Source organism: Amphiprion ocellaris, chromosome 22, assembly GCF_022539595.1.
Source record: "Amphiprion ocellaris isolate individual 3 ecotype Okinawa chromosome 22, ASM2253959v1, whole genome shotgun sequence".
NCBI lineage: Eukaryota > Metazoa > Chordata > Actinopteri > Pomacentridae > Amphiprion > Amphiprion ocellaris.
Genome location: NC_072787.1, coordinates 13,394,721 through 13,413,398, shown reverse-complemented (window position 1 = coordinate 13,413,398; position 18,678 = coordinate 13,394,721). Strand labels below are relative to the sequence as shown.

The 18,678-nt window shown below is 41.3% G+C and overlaps 1 protein-coding gene across 3 annotated transcripts in view; it reads left to right on the top strand.

Moving 5' to 3' along the window:
* Nucleotides 1-18,678, top strand: part of sema5a (sema domain, seven thrombospondin repeats (type 1 and type 1-like), transmembrane domain (TM) and short cytoplasmic domain, (semaphorin) 5A) — a 130,595-nt gene that overhangs the window by 43,111 nt on the left and 68,806 nt on the right. For all 3 annotated transcript variants that reach the window (XR_008600436.1, XM_055007263.1, XM_055007262.1), the window contains exons 3-6: nucleotides 1,988-2,087; nucleotides 5,090-5,135; nucleotides 13,866-13,928; nucleotides 17,698-17,796. Coding sequence is in view for 2 of the 3 variants with exons in the window: in XM_055007263.1 (XP_054863238.1) it covers nucleotides 1,988-2,087; nucleotides 5,090-5,135; nucleotides 13,866-13,928; nucleotides 17,698-17,796 (308 nt within the window). In the remaining variant the exon portion in view is untranslated. The remainder of the gene's footprint in view (nucleotides 1-1,987; nucleotides 2,088-5,089; nucleotides 5,136-13,865; nucleotides 13,929-17,697; nucleotides 17,797-18,678) is intronic.

Genomic DNA, 18,678 nt, shown 5'->3' with positions numbered 1-18,678 from the left:
AGGGCATGCTTTCATTTGAAATGCTGTCTGACAGGTGTGCCTGAAGAAGCAGATAATGTGTTTCGAGGAGGATATTCAAGCTGTCCTCTCCCTCTGTTCAGGCCCTGATGGAAAGCTCCCTGGTAAATTAAAAAAGTCCCTTTGAAAATTTTCATCCGGAAATAGCTCAGAAATATAGTGATGAATGCTTTAAAATTACTTTAGCAAGCACTACTAAAAGTTCTGCCATGCTTGAGCTCTGGCATCCTTCTCCAAGGTATCCATACATACACGAATTCCAAGCAATCTGGAGAAAATACAGCTTCTACTGTAATGCTTTCTTAAACTGTAATCCAAGCTGTGTATACAGCAACACTTGGAAAAGTTATTATGGCTACACATCAAGCAAGTGATGAGCGATGGAGGACATAAGTCACCATAATGACTGATTGACCACCCTCAACTAAACCTATCGGGTAACCAGACAGTAGACAGGCCGTCCTCCTCGCCTGATTCGATTGGTCAGGGGTTAATGGCTTGGGCGCCATGAGAAAAGGCATGTTGTGGATAAGATGTCAGTGTCTGTCTGGGATATCGCTCCTCTCTCGCTCGCTCTGGTTATGTTTGTATGTATTCCCCAAAGCATGGAGTCGAGGGCAGTCTCCATAAAAACTTAAAATCTCATCCATCTTCCTGGTTCGTGTGGAGTATACATTTCCATGAAGCCAATCAATCAACAGTAGTTCTGATAGTATATAGAAATCAAAGGACTTCCCACTGAGTCAGAAGACATCCACATTTCAGGTTTCAGTTTGTGATTTTAAGATGAGAAGCATGTGAAACACTCATGTGTCAGTCTTTCAAATCACGGAAAATAATTTTTTTGTAAGCGTGACCCTGACAACAAAGCATACCTAGAAGCCTTTTTGTTCTTCACTCAGCCTCCTCTTCACTTCTTCAGTAAAAAAAGCCCATATTTGTTTCATGGCAGGTGCCAAGTGCCAAACTTATTCAGCAATTGCAAATGTGCCAACTGCCACCTTCAAAACATAAAAAATAGTGCATCTGATGCAAAACAAAAGGAAATTTGTCCTTTTAGAAATCCCTTAATAAGCCAATTGCTGTGAATGAGTCAAGTCAGGTTTAATTATATAGCCCAAAATCAGCCAGTGCTGTCTAAGAGGAGTATATGGTCTGCACGTTTTTTTTTTTTTCACTTTAAGGATCTATTGGTCCCCAGTGGTAGAAATAGCATCTGGATTCTTTACGTAGCCAGAATGGACATTACTCCACTGCCTGTACAATTCCTAAATTGAACATTTTCAGTTCAGCAAGAACTGAAGTACAAATTTTAGTTTTGAAGCTAAAAGTCGCTACTTTTTTATGCTGAAAAATGGCCCCTGTGAATGTTACTGATAAAACCATCATATTATTAGGTTACTGGTACTGATGCATGAATCTATAAGCAGCATTTTGACAGTTTTGTGAATCTTTTTAATTTAAGTTATTAAATACTTGTGCAGTAAAACAGCAGCATAAATGGAAGCTCTAGTTAAATACAGTTAACTCAAAATTATACTTAACTATACTTTTATTTAAGTATGATTTGTAGCAAGCATACTTAGTTTCCCTCCATCATTACTGTTTGTAGTTTTCCTAAATTTTTTCACTCAGACGCTCTTTGTTCACATGGGTTTTCTTTTATCTGCTATAGTTTATAACACTATTGCTTTCTTGCCTGATCTTTACTTCAAGTTTGCTTTTTGTACCAATATAAATCTGGGAAATTTGTGAAATTAAACTGCAACAATTGCAGTTTATTAGTTGACTGTAGAAAAATCTCAACAAAAAGCAGGAACAGGAAGATTTGCAGCCTTGTTACAAATGTGGCCCTTAAGGACCTCAGTGTTTGAAGTCAGATAATTCATCAGCACAGCTGTCATCTACAGCCATAAACACTCCGCTCTGATTGGCTCACTGATTTTGTTTCCTCTGGTGTCACTGGCAGAGATGGAGCCGTGGATGTTCAGGTTCAAAGCTGAGGGCACGGTGGATTACTCACAGCTGACTTTTGACCCTGGGCAGAACGAACTGATCGTCGGTGCCAGGTAACCCATATCCAACTTAGTTTTTTTTTTCTCTTTTTCCCTTCTTTCTGTCTTCCCTCTTGTCCCTTTCTTTTGTTGTCTCTTCTTTTATTGCACCGTCTTTCATTCTTCTTTTTTTGTGGTGTTCGTTGGAGCATTGCATGAGTAATGATCAGTTTCTCAATAGATGTCCTCAAAAGCCAAAGAAAAATGGCTTTGGAGATTGTTTCCAAGTCCTTTGTCTTTGTGAGGCTCAGCCAAGTGTGTGTGTGTGTGTGCGTGCGTGCGTGCGTGCGTGCGTGCGTGCGTGCGTGCGTGCGTGCGTGCGTGCGTGTGTGTGCATACTGGTATTACTTATGGTGCAGGAACATAAATCTGTTCACAGTCACACCATACGGACTCACCTCCCTTTTGGGGACAAGTAGCAAGTCCCCATAATGGGAATCATTAGATTAGGAGTGAAGACTTGGTTTAAGGGTTAGGGTAAGGTCAGGTTTAGTTTAACATTAGGATAAATTTAGGAAAGTAGTTCTTGTGGTTGGGCTAAGTCTTCAAGAAATAAATGAAAGAAATGTGTATGTGGGTGTGTGTGTGTTTGTTTGCCGTTTCTTTGTAATTATTTGTGACTGAGACACTAAATTTAAAAATACCTGCATCCATTCAGTGCTAAACAGTTTTTTTTTGTATATGTGCATCCACATGTATACATTGATGGCGCAAGAGTCTCCGACTGATTGCTCTGCACTTTGCTTAATGGCTTCAGTTGTCAGTATAAAGAAACAATCACAACAAACTGAACAGGAGATAACAGGAGAGCCATCAGGAAGGAGAGCAGCAAAACAAACAGAAACAAAGCGAGCCCAGGGAATTTACTAATGCACCCAAGAACGGAGATGGAAAAGCTAATCAGGAAAAGTGTATGTGGACAGATAAAGGTCTTGTGAATGAAACACATGACATTGTGTTATAAGTGAATATTATATTATATTATATTATATTATATTATATTAGATTAGATTATATTATATTATATTAGATTAGATTAGATTAGATTAGATTAGATTAGATTAGATTAGATTAGATTAGATTAGATTAGATTAGATTAGATTAGATTAGATTAGATTTCATGTTGTGTTTGCCGGCCATGTTTTATTTTTAGCGACAATTCAGCCAGTTCTGTCAACACGTACTCCCAGCACTCAAAAAAAATCAAATAAGAGATTTAGTTCAATTCTCGGTGCCAACTCGACGGCTGTTGAGTGTCTAACTGTGAAAAGCAACATGGCTGGATGGATGGCTGCAGGTTGGGTTAGAAGTATGAGTGATAATGGAAGGAAAGAGGAATCGATGCAAATATCAATACAGTAAAACAGGGGGCCGTGGCCACACTGAAACCTAGCTGATAGCCACTCATCTGTAGATTGATAGATCTCTGCGAACGCGTAAATGTATGTGTATGTGTGTGGAGGTGTTTGTGTGAGCATGCCTGGGGATTTTCACTCTAAAATGAGATTTATAAAAATAAAAAAAAAAAAACAATGCTTGCTCTTTAAAAATGATTTCTGACATGAAAGAAAGGCGCATAAAACCTTATTTTTCACGCTTTTGCACAAACTCTGCCTGCTAAACAGTTTTTGAGCAAAGCAAAAGAAAAGCCTTCCAGGTCAGATCATCTTTAAAAAGTATTTTTGCACTGAATTTACCAAAACAAAACTTTTTTTTTGGTGGCATATACCAGCAGTATTCTTGGATTGTGATTGGCACGTAGTACAAAAACATAGATAATGTCGACATCTCCGAGGGTTAAAATAAAAACATTGCAATGAATAATAGTTGGAGTCCTAATTGTCAAGTTTCATGTGATCTCATTCTGATAATGGTTCATAATGGCTTCAGCCGACAGCCTGAGACATCGTTAGTCAAAATACAGACACTCCCTCCTGAGATGGCATTCATTAGAACCTAATGTCTCTTGAAAAGTTGGAAATGCCAATTGTTTGTGCCTTGCAGATTTGAGAAGCTTCAGGCAAAGGCAAGGTCGGCACTTCTTAGACGGAGATTTTTACCGCCAGGCTTTGATTGTCCTTTACTCTCTTCTTCTCTCTCTCTATCACTCTTACTGCTCCTCGTGCACACAAACCTCTGGGAAATTGGACCATAAAACCGTTTACCCGTGCTTTATCTAGTCTTTTTTGGCATCCTAATTATGGGTTGGAGAAACCTAGAGGTCCATAGTTTGCTGCAGCGGTTGAATCCAGCTATCTATTGAAGTCAGTTCTTTTCAGTACCCTGTCTGCACTCTTACAACTCCTCATGCACCCAGTGAAAAGACTCATTTTAACTTCTAAGTGGGAAGAACTTGAGAAGCTTCAGATGAAGCCGCTTTAAAGAGCAGCTCTGTCTATTTTACACAACAATCTATGTACAGTTTTTATGGAGTACGGCCGCACATGTGAAAGAGAAGCTCAGCGAAGCAACATTACTTGAAGTGGGCATGAGAATACAAGTTGTTAAAATGAAAGAAAAATCTGAAGGTGTGAAGTTAGACAGTTAGAAAGTGAGGTTATCACACAACTGTAGGCTGCTTTTCATCTGCGCTCGAGGCTGTAGCAGCTCGAGGCTATACATAGTAGCTACTAACACATATGAGGCCCCATCCAAACTGTCTACTTACAGTGGTGGGTAATACCTGGAATAAAAAAAAGTCCAACGGATAAAGTAGTACATAATAAAATCAATAGAAAACTCCTATATTTCATTGTCCTTTGAATCATTTTCACTTATTTTCACCCTCTAAATTACTATTTAAGCAGTTTAAGTGAGTACGCTTCCTTTTTGGAGGTGGTGCAGCATACTGGTGGCCCTACTGATGAGGCGACTAAACATGAAAGGACTAGAGGTTGAATACACTGTAGATAAACACAGTGCAGATTTTTGTAGAAAAAAAATATTCTGTAACATCTTTACATATTTTTCATTTTGAGAAAATGTCTCTATAAACTCACGTTTCCTTCTCTTCACAGAAATCACCTCTTCAGGCTCAATCTAGAAGACCTGACACTGATCCAGGTGAGTGCTAAATCCTTCTCACTCTGTCTTTCTGATTCCTCCCTCCGTCTGCCTCACCCAGTTTTATGGGCGAATATGTATTCACCCTCATGTGGCTCTTACAGCGATGCACAGCGTCGCCCTGCCTCCAAATAAAGACCATGCTGAACGTAGCAAAGCGCTGCCAGCTCCCATAACTTAAAGCTGTTACAGTAAAATGGTTTAGCATTTCACATGTCACAACAACTTCTCAACCGGTGGAGTACCATTGGGTTTGGTTGATGGCGCTGTGTGTTGATACACAGAGGGAGTGTTGATATGAAGTCTAGTCTGTGTGTTAATACCCTTTGGTTGGAATCCAATTTGAAACTACATGTGACATACACTCTAAAGCTATACTTTTCCACATTTTTGAGGCTGTTTAAAACTTTCTGCAATTTTTTTTAATGATGCTCTACTTTTGGTTTAAATCTTCAGCTTTTTTTTTTAAGGTAGCAGCATCAAAAAAGTCCACACAGACAATTATCTGTTCTGAAATGCAAGGCAGAAACTAAAGTGCACTAGCTTGAGGGCTTTGCCATGCCTATGGTGACATGTTGTAAAATTTCCACAAAGCATGCATAAACAACGGTACACTCAAGGTGGCAATTCTATATTAAAAGTCTATCTTTCATTCTTCCTTCTCCCACATGTTGTCACTCTAATGTTATCATTTGGCATCCTCTCCCTTTTCTGTATTTTTGCACACTTGTGTGAGTCCACATCCCCACCTGTGGAGCTAACCATTTTGTGACCCACTGTGTTACAATACAAATATTGACATGTTGAGGGCTTTATTTCTAGGTGGTAGCAGCAAGGCTCCTTTGATGCTTAGACAGCTCTTGATGTTTGCCATTTACACCCTGGAAATCCAGGGGGGAGGATGAGGAGGGAGAGAGAGGGAAGCAGGGCTGTGCGAATGGTTGGAAGGAAGAGACAAATGGAGGATGGAGGGAGCGCTGTTGACATAAATCCGACGGGAAAGGGAAAATGAGAATAACGGTCAGACGAAATAAGTAGCGGGACTGAATCTGTTGGCTGGGAGGGAGTGGAGGGCAGCAAACACAAAAGAATCAGGGAGCAGTGAGACAGCAGGCAGACAGAGGGAAGAAAGCAGAGAAACCCCCCACGGAGAGAGCTGAGGGTTCATGCAGAGCCGGTCTTTTGTGGGCGCTCACTGGGACACAGATGCTTGTTAAAGATGCTCTGTGCTATCCAATCATCCCCCCTTTTTTATTTCATCCCGCGCTCGGCTGGTGCTACAGAATCAGCGAGGAGATTCCGCTGAGCCAATCAACTCCTCAACTCCAAGATATCTTCTGTTGGGAGAATAGGATGTGGTAATCCCTGCCCAGACCTCGGGCCAGTTTAGGCTGACCTACGCACTCGTTCCTGCTTTGCATGAAACTGGATCGAGTCTGTAGAGTCAAGGAGACGTCTTACTTCAACTGCTGAAATTTCAGAAGCATGAGTGGTATTTTTCCATTCACCATCCTTCTTCTTCATCCTTCAATTTCATCCTAGAAGAAAACAGGAGATTTGGTTGTCTCTGTGGCATGGTTTACATATATTTCTCATTTTCATTGTTGTTCGGTACGAAAGACTTGAAAGAATTTCCCCTTTGGCGCTCTTGCTCCGCTCACATTACATGCACTGCCGATTGATCAAATAGATTTACAAGGGAATATCGTGCTGACAGAGCCAACAAAGAAAGTTTGAGCAGTTGTTTGTAATTCAGTGCGTTTTATTTGGTTGTACCAATTTCCAAAAGAGTTGCATGAGCTTCTTTTTTTTTTCTTTTCCCACAGAAGGAAATCAGGCTAAAAGCTACACCTACGCTTGTCTTTGTGATTTCACCCCATCCCCATGTATCAGTCCTGTCAGATAATGCCTAATGGCAGTGATCTGTTCTTGCATGGCTGGCAGCGCTAAGAAGGAGGCTGTGTATGTTTTGACAGAGCACAAGGCTTGGAGCCACTGTAATACAAACAGCCTATAATGCGCTAAAGAGTTAGGTGTAATTACGACATGATCGATGGCTGATCTCATCTTGTATGTACATGCATGAAACATTTCCAGAAAAAAAAAAAAAGAAGGAAAATGCCACCAAGGTCCTCTGGTGCAGGAAGTAAAGGTTCTATGCTTTTTCTGTCTTTGGTTGCAGGGTGATGAGTTACTCTTTTTTTTAAAGCATTTTGTGAGGCAGAAAATTAACTTTGAATACCTGCTAGTCCTACTGTTGTGTCATGAGGTTTTAGTGAGTATTGACACTTAAGCTTCTAGCTAAACACGGCTGGTCTATTGCACATATTGAGTTGAGACAAGGAGGACTTTTCAAGCCTGAGCTCCAGCAACTATAATCTCTTCTGTAAAAACCCTCCTTGCTTGAAAGTCATAAAAGAATACAGAAAATGCCTACAATATCAGAAGTTGGAGAGAAACCTTTAACACTTTTGTTAAAAGAGTTAATGTCAAGCCATCTGAAAACTTTTTTTCACTGCCTGAGAGTCTTTTAAGGCCACACCACAGATTTGGTTTTCCATAAGTCGTGGGAGTAGAAAGGGCTCAGTCCCTTAGAAAAGACATAAAAGCTTGTCTGAGGGGCTGTTTACAAGTGAGATGGACACTTACCGAATCATAAACAGCAGAAAATATTTCACATTACATGAACTTTCTAGTAGGTACTCAAACTGAATGGCAGTCGGGGTTGAAGAGGGAAGAGTCAGACCTTGAAAGATGAGTCAGCCCTCCCTGTGGCCTTGATTAGAGTTAATATCAGGCACTTACATTTTTTTCCTGCCGTGTCTCACCAGTCTGAAGAGGCCTTCCTCTCCCTGTCAACCTCTACCCTCATCCTCACTGATCTGGAAAACACTGTCAAGAACAAAAGGTGGATGCTTTTCTCCTTGCTCCACTTTTAAACTTGTGCAGCTGAAGTGAGAAAAAAACAGAGAAGGCGAGGGCTTAACTCAGCAGCATGCACAACTAATGAGACATTTACGGCTACCAAAGCCAAAGAATTAGCTGTTAAAACAGCCACCACACAGCACAGTTTCCTTCCGCTGTCTACAGGTGAACCCCACATTATATCTCACATCTGTTCAGTGTTGTCCTCCTGCCCCCGCTCTCCCCGATTCAGCTCCCTCAACTGAGCTGCTGCCAACCTTGGGCAGGTGAATCAATGCTGGCATTATCATTTCCCGCTGCAATGCCAGGGCTGAGGAATGGCCAAGCAGGCTCGATGCACAACTCAGCCTTGTGTTTCTGTCTGCCCATGACCTCTTCAAATAATTGTACTTTGACGTTATTAAACAATCAAATGCGGTCATCCACCCTTGCTGAGTTTTAGCTCCATCTTTAACCTTGCACAGCAGCTCAAATACAGTCCTTAATGAAAGGATGTTAAGTGTCTAATTTTCAGGCACAATAAGATCTTGTCAGACTCGCATTATCAAAGCAGAGTTGCTAATGTAAGGAGAAATTAAGAGAAAAAAAATCACAGCCTTTTAGAATTCAATATCAAGATGCCGTTTCCATTCTCAATCGAAACAGGATGCAGACGATGAGGCTGAGTTTCAACAGAAACACTGTGGCACAGCATTAGTCAATAAGCACCGGGATGAGGAGGATCAGTGGCATTGTTCACCATTCAATAAAGCCGAGGAGGAGGAGGAGGAAATAGTGGAAATTCACTCCAGCCTCACTCTCTCTCTCTCTCTTCCTGCACTGGCACATGAAAACACTATCCATAACAGCTCCCCTTGGCAACAGACACTGTTTGGTGTTGAGATGTACATTCTGCCTCCATTTTTCTTTGCCTCCCCTTGTATTGTTGGTACGAAGGAAAGGGAACTCCAAAGAAAACAAAAGGCTCCTTCCACTCTTGCATGTTGCATTTCTCAGGCCTGTCTCTAACAATTACACTTCGTCAGCCAGACAATTAGCCCTGCTAATCAGTAGCTAACTGAAACTGTCCTCATCATCATTGCTAATTCAATTACTAGAACACTAACTTGGCCATTTAAATGCATAGAATAAAAAGCATAATAGGAATTGGTGATACAGATATCAGCATGTTCAGTGATATCATGGAGATGATGGCATGTTTAAGCGAGAGGGTTGCGAATTTAAATTGTAAGATTCATAGCAGGGGGTCACTTCTGCACTGACTTATCTTTTTATAAGGTGTTATGATGTGCATAATGACTCAGACGTACACATTCGCTGAGACATGACATCAAGACCAATTTCATGTGTAAATCTTTCAGTAGCTTACATCAGCAGACATCAGTCTGAATAGTAAATATCGTGCCAGCACATCAAAAGGTAATATCAGCTATTCATAAGACAGATTAGATTTACCCTGCAGGATTTGTCCAGCTCTTACTCTCAACCCTGCGTCCCCGTGTAGTGAGACTCACAGACCGTCATTTTACAACGCTAGACAGCTGTCAGCAGCGGGTCTGTTCTCTGGACCCTCTTTATGCAAAATATATTCAATATCATGTCTGGAAGCTGCTGTTTTGGAATTCAGCTCCTCGCTCCCTCCTCCATCTCACTGACTACTTCTCTCTGCCCACACAGTCTCCCTTGTTCTGCCTGACTCCTAAGTTGGACTCTGTTTTCTCTTTGTTGTTATTTTTTCTGCCTGTTTGTCCCTCATTTTCCTTTTTTCTGTCCATCTCCCTCCCTGCCCACTCTCTCCATTTGTATCCCTCCTGCACCCACCATGCGGTGACAATAGCCCCTCAGTGTGACGAGCAGCTCCGACACAATGGTTCATCTCTGAGGATTGCACCCATTCCAGAGGGCAGTAGAGCGGGCGGACATGTGAATAATAACTTGTCAGGAATTTTTCCTTCATCTTCCCTGAAGCAACAAATAACTGTGCCAAATTGTCTCTGCCTCGCTGTGAAACTCTGTGTCTTAATCACTCTTTATCTCACTTAAATGATTATTTCGTTCGGTTAGGTCTTGCTTTCGGGGTTTTTGCAAGTTTAGCGTTGGTTAACGATAAGACTCTATTCACTGAGAACATGCTGTGATCGAGGAGAGCGACAATATTGCTGAAAAGAAACACAATGTGGAAAGAAAGAGGAGTTGTCAGACAATTGTTTAAACTCTCCAGTTACCTAAATTCATTTGGAAGGGATCACAGTTGTATTAATGGAACTGGATCTTGCTTTCCAAGATAATGTCACGTGGCTCTGAAAATTGTTCCCCACTGAGCAACTTTTTCAGACTCTCACAGGCTTCCACATTTTTGGCCAATAAAGAATAAGCACAGGATTCACTTTCCAGGAAAGCTGCTGGAGATCATGTGCGTTAGAGACTCTCTCTGACTGGGCCGGCTAACTTCTTGTTGCCTCAATGCAAAATGGACAATGTAAAATAATTAACTTTTCCACAAGAATGTAGTTTAAAGCTTTATTTTCTGAATTCCTGCGATCTGATTCTGTCATTTTAGGGTATTTGTGATGATCAGAAAAATTAATTCTCTGATGTACACCTGCTTCTTTTCCAATGACTGTATGTGGAAGCATGTTTTTTCAGGTTTGTATGCATCACATGATCCTGCAATACTGTGTGTGGCCACTACATCGAAAATGCCTCTCAGCTGACAAGTATTATAGGGGCCCTGCAGTTTACACACCAAACTTCCAGATTCAACTTTGATCTGTTGTGCTTATCACATTGTACAACTTGCAATTATCCATTATTACTGACATTTTGGGTGTGCTCACTTTCAGTTCTGCCTCCAAAAAATGGCTTAGACAGGTTTAGAGTAAAATATTATCATCTTCACTTAAAATATGTGTTGGAAACTAAATTAATTGTTGTTACAAACTTTATTTGCTTTAATTACTACAGAGAGGTGACAAATTAAACAAAAAAAAATCTAGCAAAAATGTCTTAGTACAGTGTTGGGCCACTACAGAACAATTTCAGTGCACCTTGCCATTTATTCTCTCGGTCTCTAAGCTCTGCTAGAAGGGTGGAACAACAAAGATATTCCTTCATCTGGTGATGATTGTGGTGGAGTCTCCCATAGTTGTTCAATTTGGTTGAGATCCAGTAACTCTGAAAGCCAAATCGTGTGGTTAACATTATTTTTTTTGGACTCATCAAAGCATTCAGTGACTCCATGTGCCCTACGGATGGAGGCATTGTCATCGTGAAGAAACTACACCCTTTAGAACAGAAATGCTTCATCATAAGATAAAGGTTAGGGTTAGGGTTTGCTGTTCATTCAGAGCAACTTGGTACTGATTTGCTGGGAATGTTCTCTCTAAAGGAACAAGTTGATCCAAACCATGACAGCAAAGTGTTCCCACAGCTAAACAAAGGCACTGGATCTGGTCACTCTGGGTGTCAGTGGTTTAGGGTTTTCCTTTAATTTGTCACACATCTGTATATATCTGGCCCCTTTTCACAATATCTACCGCTTTTCTTCAACTATCTTTGCAGCACCATGATGGATATTTCTTTTCCTTTTGAACTAATTCACTATTATCTGCTCTCTAAATTTGATCCCAGCCCTCTCTTTCAGTCTCATCTTCTTTATTTCTCCTCTAAGTCTGTACTCCAATTTCCTCTAGGTGACAATGGCAGAGAAAACAGCGCCCATAAAGCAGCTTCTCCTGATAAAGCCAAGAATTATTATTATTTAACGACAGCACATTCCAGACATATTTGAGTTCAAGGCAGATTCATCTTGAGAGCACAAGGGCTGAACAATAGCATGTTAATGAGCTTTTAATGTTTCTTAATGACACCGGCGCTCGTCTTTGCTTGGCTGTGATTCTGTTCTTTACTCTGGACCATTTGAGCCAGGGCTGTCAGATCGGGTGGCTTTAGTGGCCAATGACGCCATCATATCCCCCCTACCTACAGGCTTATGGACATCAGTAGCCATAAAGTTTGGGATCTTACAGATATAATGAGAACATGTAGTAATCTGAAAATATGCTCTGAACCACGCGGAATGATGATAAATCACATAATCGCCTCTTCATGATAAAAGCAACCACTTTGCTCCCATTAATGTGATCTCAAGTTGTAATTTTGCATTGTGTTATGATTGATTTTTACACTGAACATGAGTGAATAAGGTTTCAGGCCATTAACAGGTTTTCTCCCCCAACCCCTTGGCGATTAGCGAAAGCACTTTCAGCGCCTACGGTGAATTCAGCTGTGGTGCTGTGTGTGCAGGCTGTGCAGGTTGTTTGTGTCTGCGGCGGATGCATATTCCCTGGAATAGCCAGCTTCGGCCTGAAATACGAACTGACGCACACACAAAAGAGAAGGAGAGAAGCCAGCTCCCATTAATTCTCCATATCTTATCCTCCTTGAATAGCAGCACACACCCTAAGCTCCTTCCCCTCTTTAAGCTCCCTCCTGTGTGTGTACATATGGGTGTTTCTACGCCTCCCGGAGGCCACTGAGGTGGAAAGCAAAGGTCTTGTCATAAAACACAGGGTAAACTTCCACAGCCTTCTCAAAGAGGAAATGAAAGAAGTTCTCCTAAGTGCTGAGGGGGGTTCAGCTTTCCCTTCCCCTCTTGTCCTGGCATAAAACAGTCCTGATACCAAGGTGAAATCTAATATTCTCTGTCAGTTAGCGAAATTTACTATATTCCCACAGAGAGTGAATTCCGGCGCCTCTGGCCCCTTGCCAGGTTATTATTGCAGGAAAGTCGTATCTCTGTGGCCAAAAAAATAAGTTGAATAGTTTTACTTTTGGAGCCTTTTTCGTGACTTGGCGTTAAGCAAATTATTGCACCAGCCAATTTTTCAGTTAAGTATTCCTCCCCCTGCCAGTCATATGGAGCTGGTGGCAGCGGCGGCTAATTCTGCCTGTCACCAGCGTGAGTTGTCTTAGTGGCCCGGTGTGCTCCCAAGGCCAGCGCTCATTTCATGAATCGAGAACTTTTGTCAATGAGGAGGACCCCCTCCCCAGAGGTCATGATAAAATGAAATGGTTGAAGCTGGTGCACGCTGATGTCTTCACCCTCAGAGGAGACCAGTTGAGGTTTTATCTTCTTATTTTTCTCCCTGCCGTAATAAAATGTAAAAAGCGTCCTTCTGTTTCTTCCTCATGTAAATCACATTGACAGCCTTCTCTAGGGACTCGCCTGTTATGTCTTAAGATCCCTTCTTTTCCCTCACACATAAATCAAATTGACATTTGGCTCTGCGCGCTCCTGCCTCTCGTTTCTTGAGGTCTCTCTGCTTGCTATGCACCTTAATTGAATTCTCTGTCTGTATTTAACATGGCTTATAAACTTGTGTGTGCCGTGAGCATGCATGTGCAGGTGTCTATGTGTGGGACTGAGAGTGTGGGGAATGTGTGATGTCAAATTCATTTACCGTTCCCTTCTGTTTTAATCCATTCCTCCCACCTGAAGTCAAAGAATAGTCGGCACCCAGAAATCAGTGCTGCAGCCAGCGTATCAACACTCATCACTGTATGGTTTTCCATTACATTTTCTAACGGAGTCTCTTGTGGTATTTGTATTGCCAGGCTAGTCACCAGACATCAAATTGACTTCAAAAAGGTGGGAATTTTGCCACTGTTGAGAGCCAGGCATTGTTTTGTTTGGGTTCCCTGAGTGGTTTTCAAAGTGCTTCAATGGTGACATGGTGCCCAGTGTTTGCTTCTTCTTGATGGTTTATTGGGAGCCTTACACTGTTTTTTTTTGCTCTCTCTCAGGAGGCTGAGTGGCACTGCGATGAGTTCACCAAGGGAGCCTGCTTCAGCCGGGGAAAATCTGAGGTGAGTTTAAGTGATGCCTCAACACATTTTTATATCTCTTCATCAGACACTTGTCACTATGTTGAGAAAAACAAATTTCAGTAGTAGTATTGTAAAAGAAAAAAGCATCTTATCCCCTGTAAAAGGTGTGCTTTGTGATTACAGCTCAGTTACTGTTACTTAAATTATTGCTTTTCATGAAAACGAAGGGTTATTCTAGCAGTTTGGTGTTCACAATAAGTGCAGGAAGGCTGAGAGACAATAAAACTTTCAATTCTGCATTTTCTTTCACATCTCTAGAATAAACTTTGTATGCCAGGTTGATGCTGAAATGTGTCCAAATCTGTGCTCTGTTTTAATAATACAAGCCCTTAATTCTGCAGCCATGCGACTAAATTGTGCTGTCAGCGTGCAAACATGCCCACAATGACAAGGCTTACATGCTGATGATAAGTTTTACAGCTTTGGAAATAATTATAAGACCATCTGTTATTTTCTTCACATAGTCTGCACAACACAGGCCTTCAGTATTGATAATTTAGCTAGAATTTTGTCATAGTGGTTAAATAATTACAGCACTTTCCAAAATACATGAAAAGAGTCTTAGAATATTTTAACAAATGCAGTCAATGAATAAAATATGATTGATAGAATCTGTGAATTGAACTTCTAAGATTTCATATTAGATGATCAAAACTTTTTTTTTGAGGGATCCTTATTTTGTGTGTAAGCTGGATATGTGAAGTCAACAGATAATCCTGAGTAAATTATCACTCAGCAGTGCCTTCAAGAAGGGAATTGTGAAATGATGTGAAAACAGCCATGTTGGTGCACAATGAAGAGAAATGCAACAAGAGAGTCATTGCTAACCGGCAGAACAGCTGTTAATTACAACCTTAAGAAGGAAACACAGTATGGCTCCACTAAGAAGTGCAAAGAAAGAGGCAGAAAACAGTACTTACAGTGGTCTAATGACAATTTCCAGCGCTGTAGTGTTTAGCATGTAGCATTAAATGATAGCACGCAGGCATTTGCTTTTTTTAGCGCTAAACACAAATGTGCTGAAGATGAGGATGAAAATGTCAGTAGATTTGCATCAATTGGACCAGAAAACAACATTACATTTTCAAAGGAGGATTCACCGAACCGACGTTGCAGTTCCTTGTGTGCAAGCTTAACCCAAAATAACCTCGATGACTTCACAAGGTCTGTTTTCTGAAAGAAGATGACTAATAAACTGTTTTTAATGTGTAAAATAATGGGTTTTCCCATGACGTCTTGTTAGGATAACAACAATATGAACAATTACAAACTCGAACGCTGCAGCCTCCATGATTATTCAGCGTGTTCCTGTGGGTTTGGTTATCTACAAAAATAACACATGAATGAGTGCTGTTTACAAGTGAAACCGAAGGACCCAGATGTCGGACTTTCCCACCAGCACATCAATGCTGCCTAACAGTTATGGCTTTCAAAAAAAAAATAAAAAATGCAAATCTTCTAAAGACCAAAATCACAGATCTCCCTTCAGTTTGCACAACCAAATAGCAGAGTAAAATCAAAAAACATCAAGTTATGATGAAACATAATGAGGTCTGAAAGCAACATGGGGCTTTTCATTCAGCCCAAACATACTGATTCACAGGGATTCTCTGCTTTGTATGTGGGACTGAACTCAAAGAGGATTTAAATCATCTTACTGTGAAGTAAAAGGCTTCCCAACCACACCTTAACTCTTATTTATAGAGCTTGTACAAAGGGAGTTCCTATTGTTTTTGTAGTTTCTTTCTGAGCAGAGTGTATTTTTGTATGTGGTTAGTTGGCATACTCTTGTCTACAAAACAGATGGTTTCGAGCTAAACTTGACTTGTAGGTGAACTGCCCAGCCCTGATCCCTGTGTGTGTGTGCACCGCTGTGTATTTATCCTCCTGTGAAAGGTGGTTAGGGACCCATAATGGGCATGCATGGGCTGGCCGGCACAAGATAGCAGTTGTGAATTACAGACCAAAGCTACCTCAGTCCTTGAGAGTCGCTGCTGTCTGGAGGAGCCGAATTGTTTTGCTCACTGTTCTCCTCTGAGGATCAGCTCATGTGATGTACACTAAGAATAGCATTAAAAGACTTCATTCTCCAGCAGCTGACAGGGCTTTCGATGGTTTATTACCTAGCTCAATGCACAGCAATATACCATCGCTTAAGCTATTACACAGATACCGTCCCTGTGCTTTGAGTGAATTTACAAGTGATTGTATTTCTTTTTTCTTCTTACTGCTCGCATCCGCTCCTCTTTTCGTATTTGATTTATTTCAACTGGGAGAAGAAAGGAGAGTTAAATGGACTTGACAGGGCTTGATTGCTGCCTCTGTTTTGTTTTATAATGTGAGAGCAAAGCACAGCAGTCGCTGTATTACAGTACAGACGCGGAACATTTGTCAGGAAGTTTTCATAAACAAGTCAAGACCGTGAGGCTGGGCAAATATTAAATATGGCGTTATTTACCGTAGAAACAAACTGCAGAGAAGAATTGAATTATGCAGACCCCCTTTCACAACCCACTCCCCACTCCTTTATCCAACCACACACACACACACACACACACACACACACACACACACACACATACACACAGAAGTGTACAGTGCATAACGAGCTGCACAAACAGCACAGATATATAGGCACGCATTATAAGTGTGGCTACTCATGCACACATCTTCTGTTTTGAAGGCGCACATATAAACGCATACACACATACTTAGGCTGCGCTTAGCACCAGGAAACGAGTTGTTTTACGAGTCAACCTTCATCTTGATAGTGGGAAATAAAAGCCCTCGCCCTCCTTCCTTCCATCTCTGTTACGATGCCCTCCACTCCTAAATCAGACTCTTGAGAGGGGGTGACGGGGGAGGAGGGGTTGCCCTGGGCACCTCAAGTGGCTCAGACAATGGCAGATTTACAAGGTTTTAAATTTCTACGAGGGGCCCTCACCAACCCAGCCGTGGCCCCTTTCAGATAGAGGGGGACCCTGTGAGTTTATTACCTTGTCCTGGGACAAAAACAAATGCTGCTCTCTGACATGAATACTGACTACTGTTGTTACATTTACTACTGAATGACTTTAGTTGATGGAAATCACCGTCAAACCTCCACAAACGCCTGACCAAGAGTTCATGACGTTCAGCAGCAGTCAGTCATTCTATCAGTCATTCACTCCGTCAGTGCTGCTGTGTTTGTTGAGTGCCTTTAACCAAGTGCTGAGTGGCTTTGCTAGAAGCCCAGGCCAAAACCTCAGAGGAGGAGCGGGGGCCAAGAAAAGAGTGGCGAGCATGTACTTCACCATGATTTAGAGAAAAGTGCTTGGAATTGATTAATGTAAAGAGCATGCTAAAAAGGAACATGATTGAATGAGAGGCTACACTTTCATTTTCACTTTTTTTTTGACCAGTCAACAAAGCCAGTGCAGTTTTTTAAAGCTAATTCTGAGTGGTCCTCTCCCACGGCTGCTGCATTTATCTGTTCTCCACCTTTATTTAGATCCCTCTGCAAACCGGGTCCCTGCTGAATTAAGATGTTACATGGCTAAGCCGTGTGGGCATTAGCCTTGATTTGACTCTGTCTAGCTTGGTCACGTTGCAGAGCAGCCCTCCCCTGGCTTCAGGTGTTTTTCTCATTTATTGGCATAAAGTGTAATTTTGTCTCTCTGCCTAATGCTGCTGCTTGTCAGCGGATAGATAATGGCGCTGCTGGTTACTGCTAACTGTGATATGTGTGTTTGCTGGTGTGCTTCCACAGGAGGAGTGCCAGAACTACATCAGGGTGCTGCTGGTGAATGGGAACAGGCTGTTTACCTGTGGAACCAACGCCTTCACCCCCATCTGCACCAACCGAACGGTACAGCAGAATTTCTCTTGGTTTCTTCCATGCTATATAGAATTTTGACTGATAGATGTGAACGATGAAGTACTTTTGTGAAGATAAAACACATTATTCCTTTTGAAATGCAGATGAGCTCATGTGCATGATTCCTAAAGGTTGTTGTTTGCCTGTAGAAGTAAATATATTCTTAATTTATGCTCCCAATATTTTCTTAAAGCAAAGGGAAAAGCACTGTGTGTTATAAACAGTGGCATGCACTCTTACAAACTTAATTCCTCCAAAACTGGGCCAGTAGAATTTGCACATTGTCACTTAACTTCTGCTGCTTGACTTCAGGGAGTAAGGCTCATTATGAAATTAAGATTAGCCACAGTGGAGGTGCAAATATCGCACTGGCCCACACAGTATAGGGTGGGGAAACTACATAATTATGCATTTTGACTAAATTATTCCTTCTACACATGAAAATTAGTCAGCTATTCTCTCACCTTGCAAGTCTATGGGCCAGTGGTTTCCGTTTGTGAAACTCTCTCTTGGAAATGCTGATTTGCAACAGATAGAGTCAGCCAGAGGTGCCTGAAATAGAAAATAACATTATTTGTCAAGGGGCAGTTTGCAAATTTTATTGGTCTTACACAGGCCTAATGCATGAACATAAGATACATATGATGTTTTAACCGACATTAAGAATGAAACAGCTGATTTGCAAAATAAGATATTTAAAAACTACACAGTTCTCAGTATACGCTTGCAGCACACTACTGAATGATGTTTTAGAAGTGGCTGTTCCTTCACTGCTGACTGAAAATATGCTTTTTTCTTCACTAATAAATATCTTTCATTGCAACTACACCAACTTTTTCAAACTCCACAAAAAATATAGTTGCTTTGTCAGGG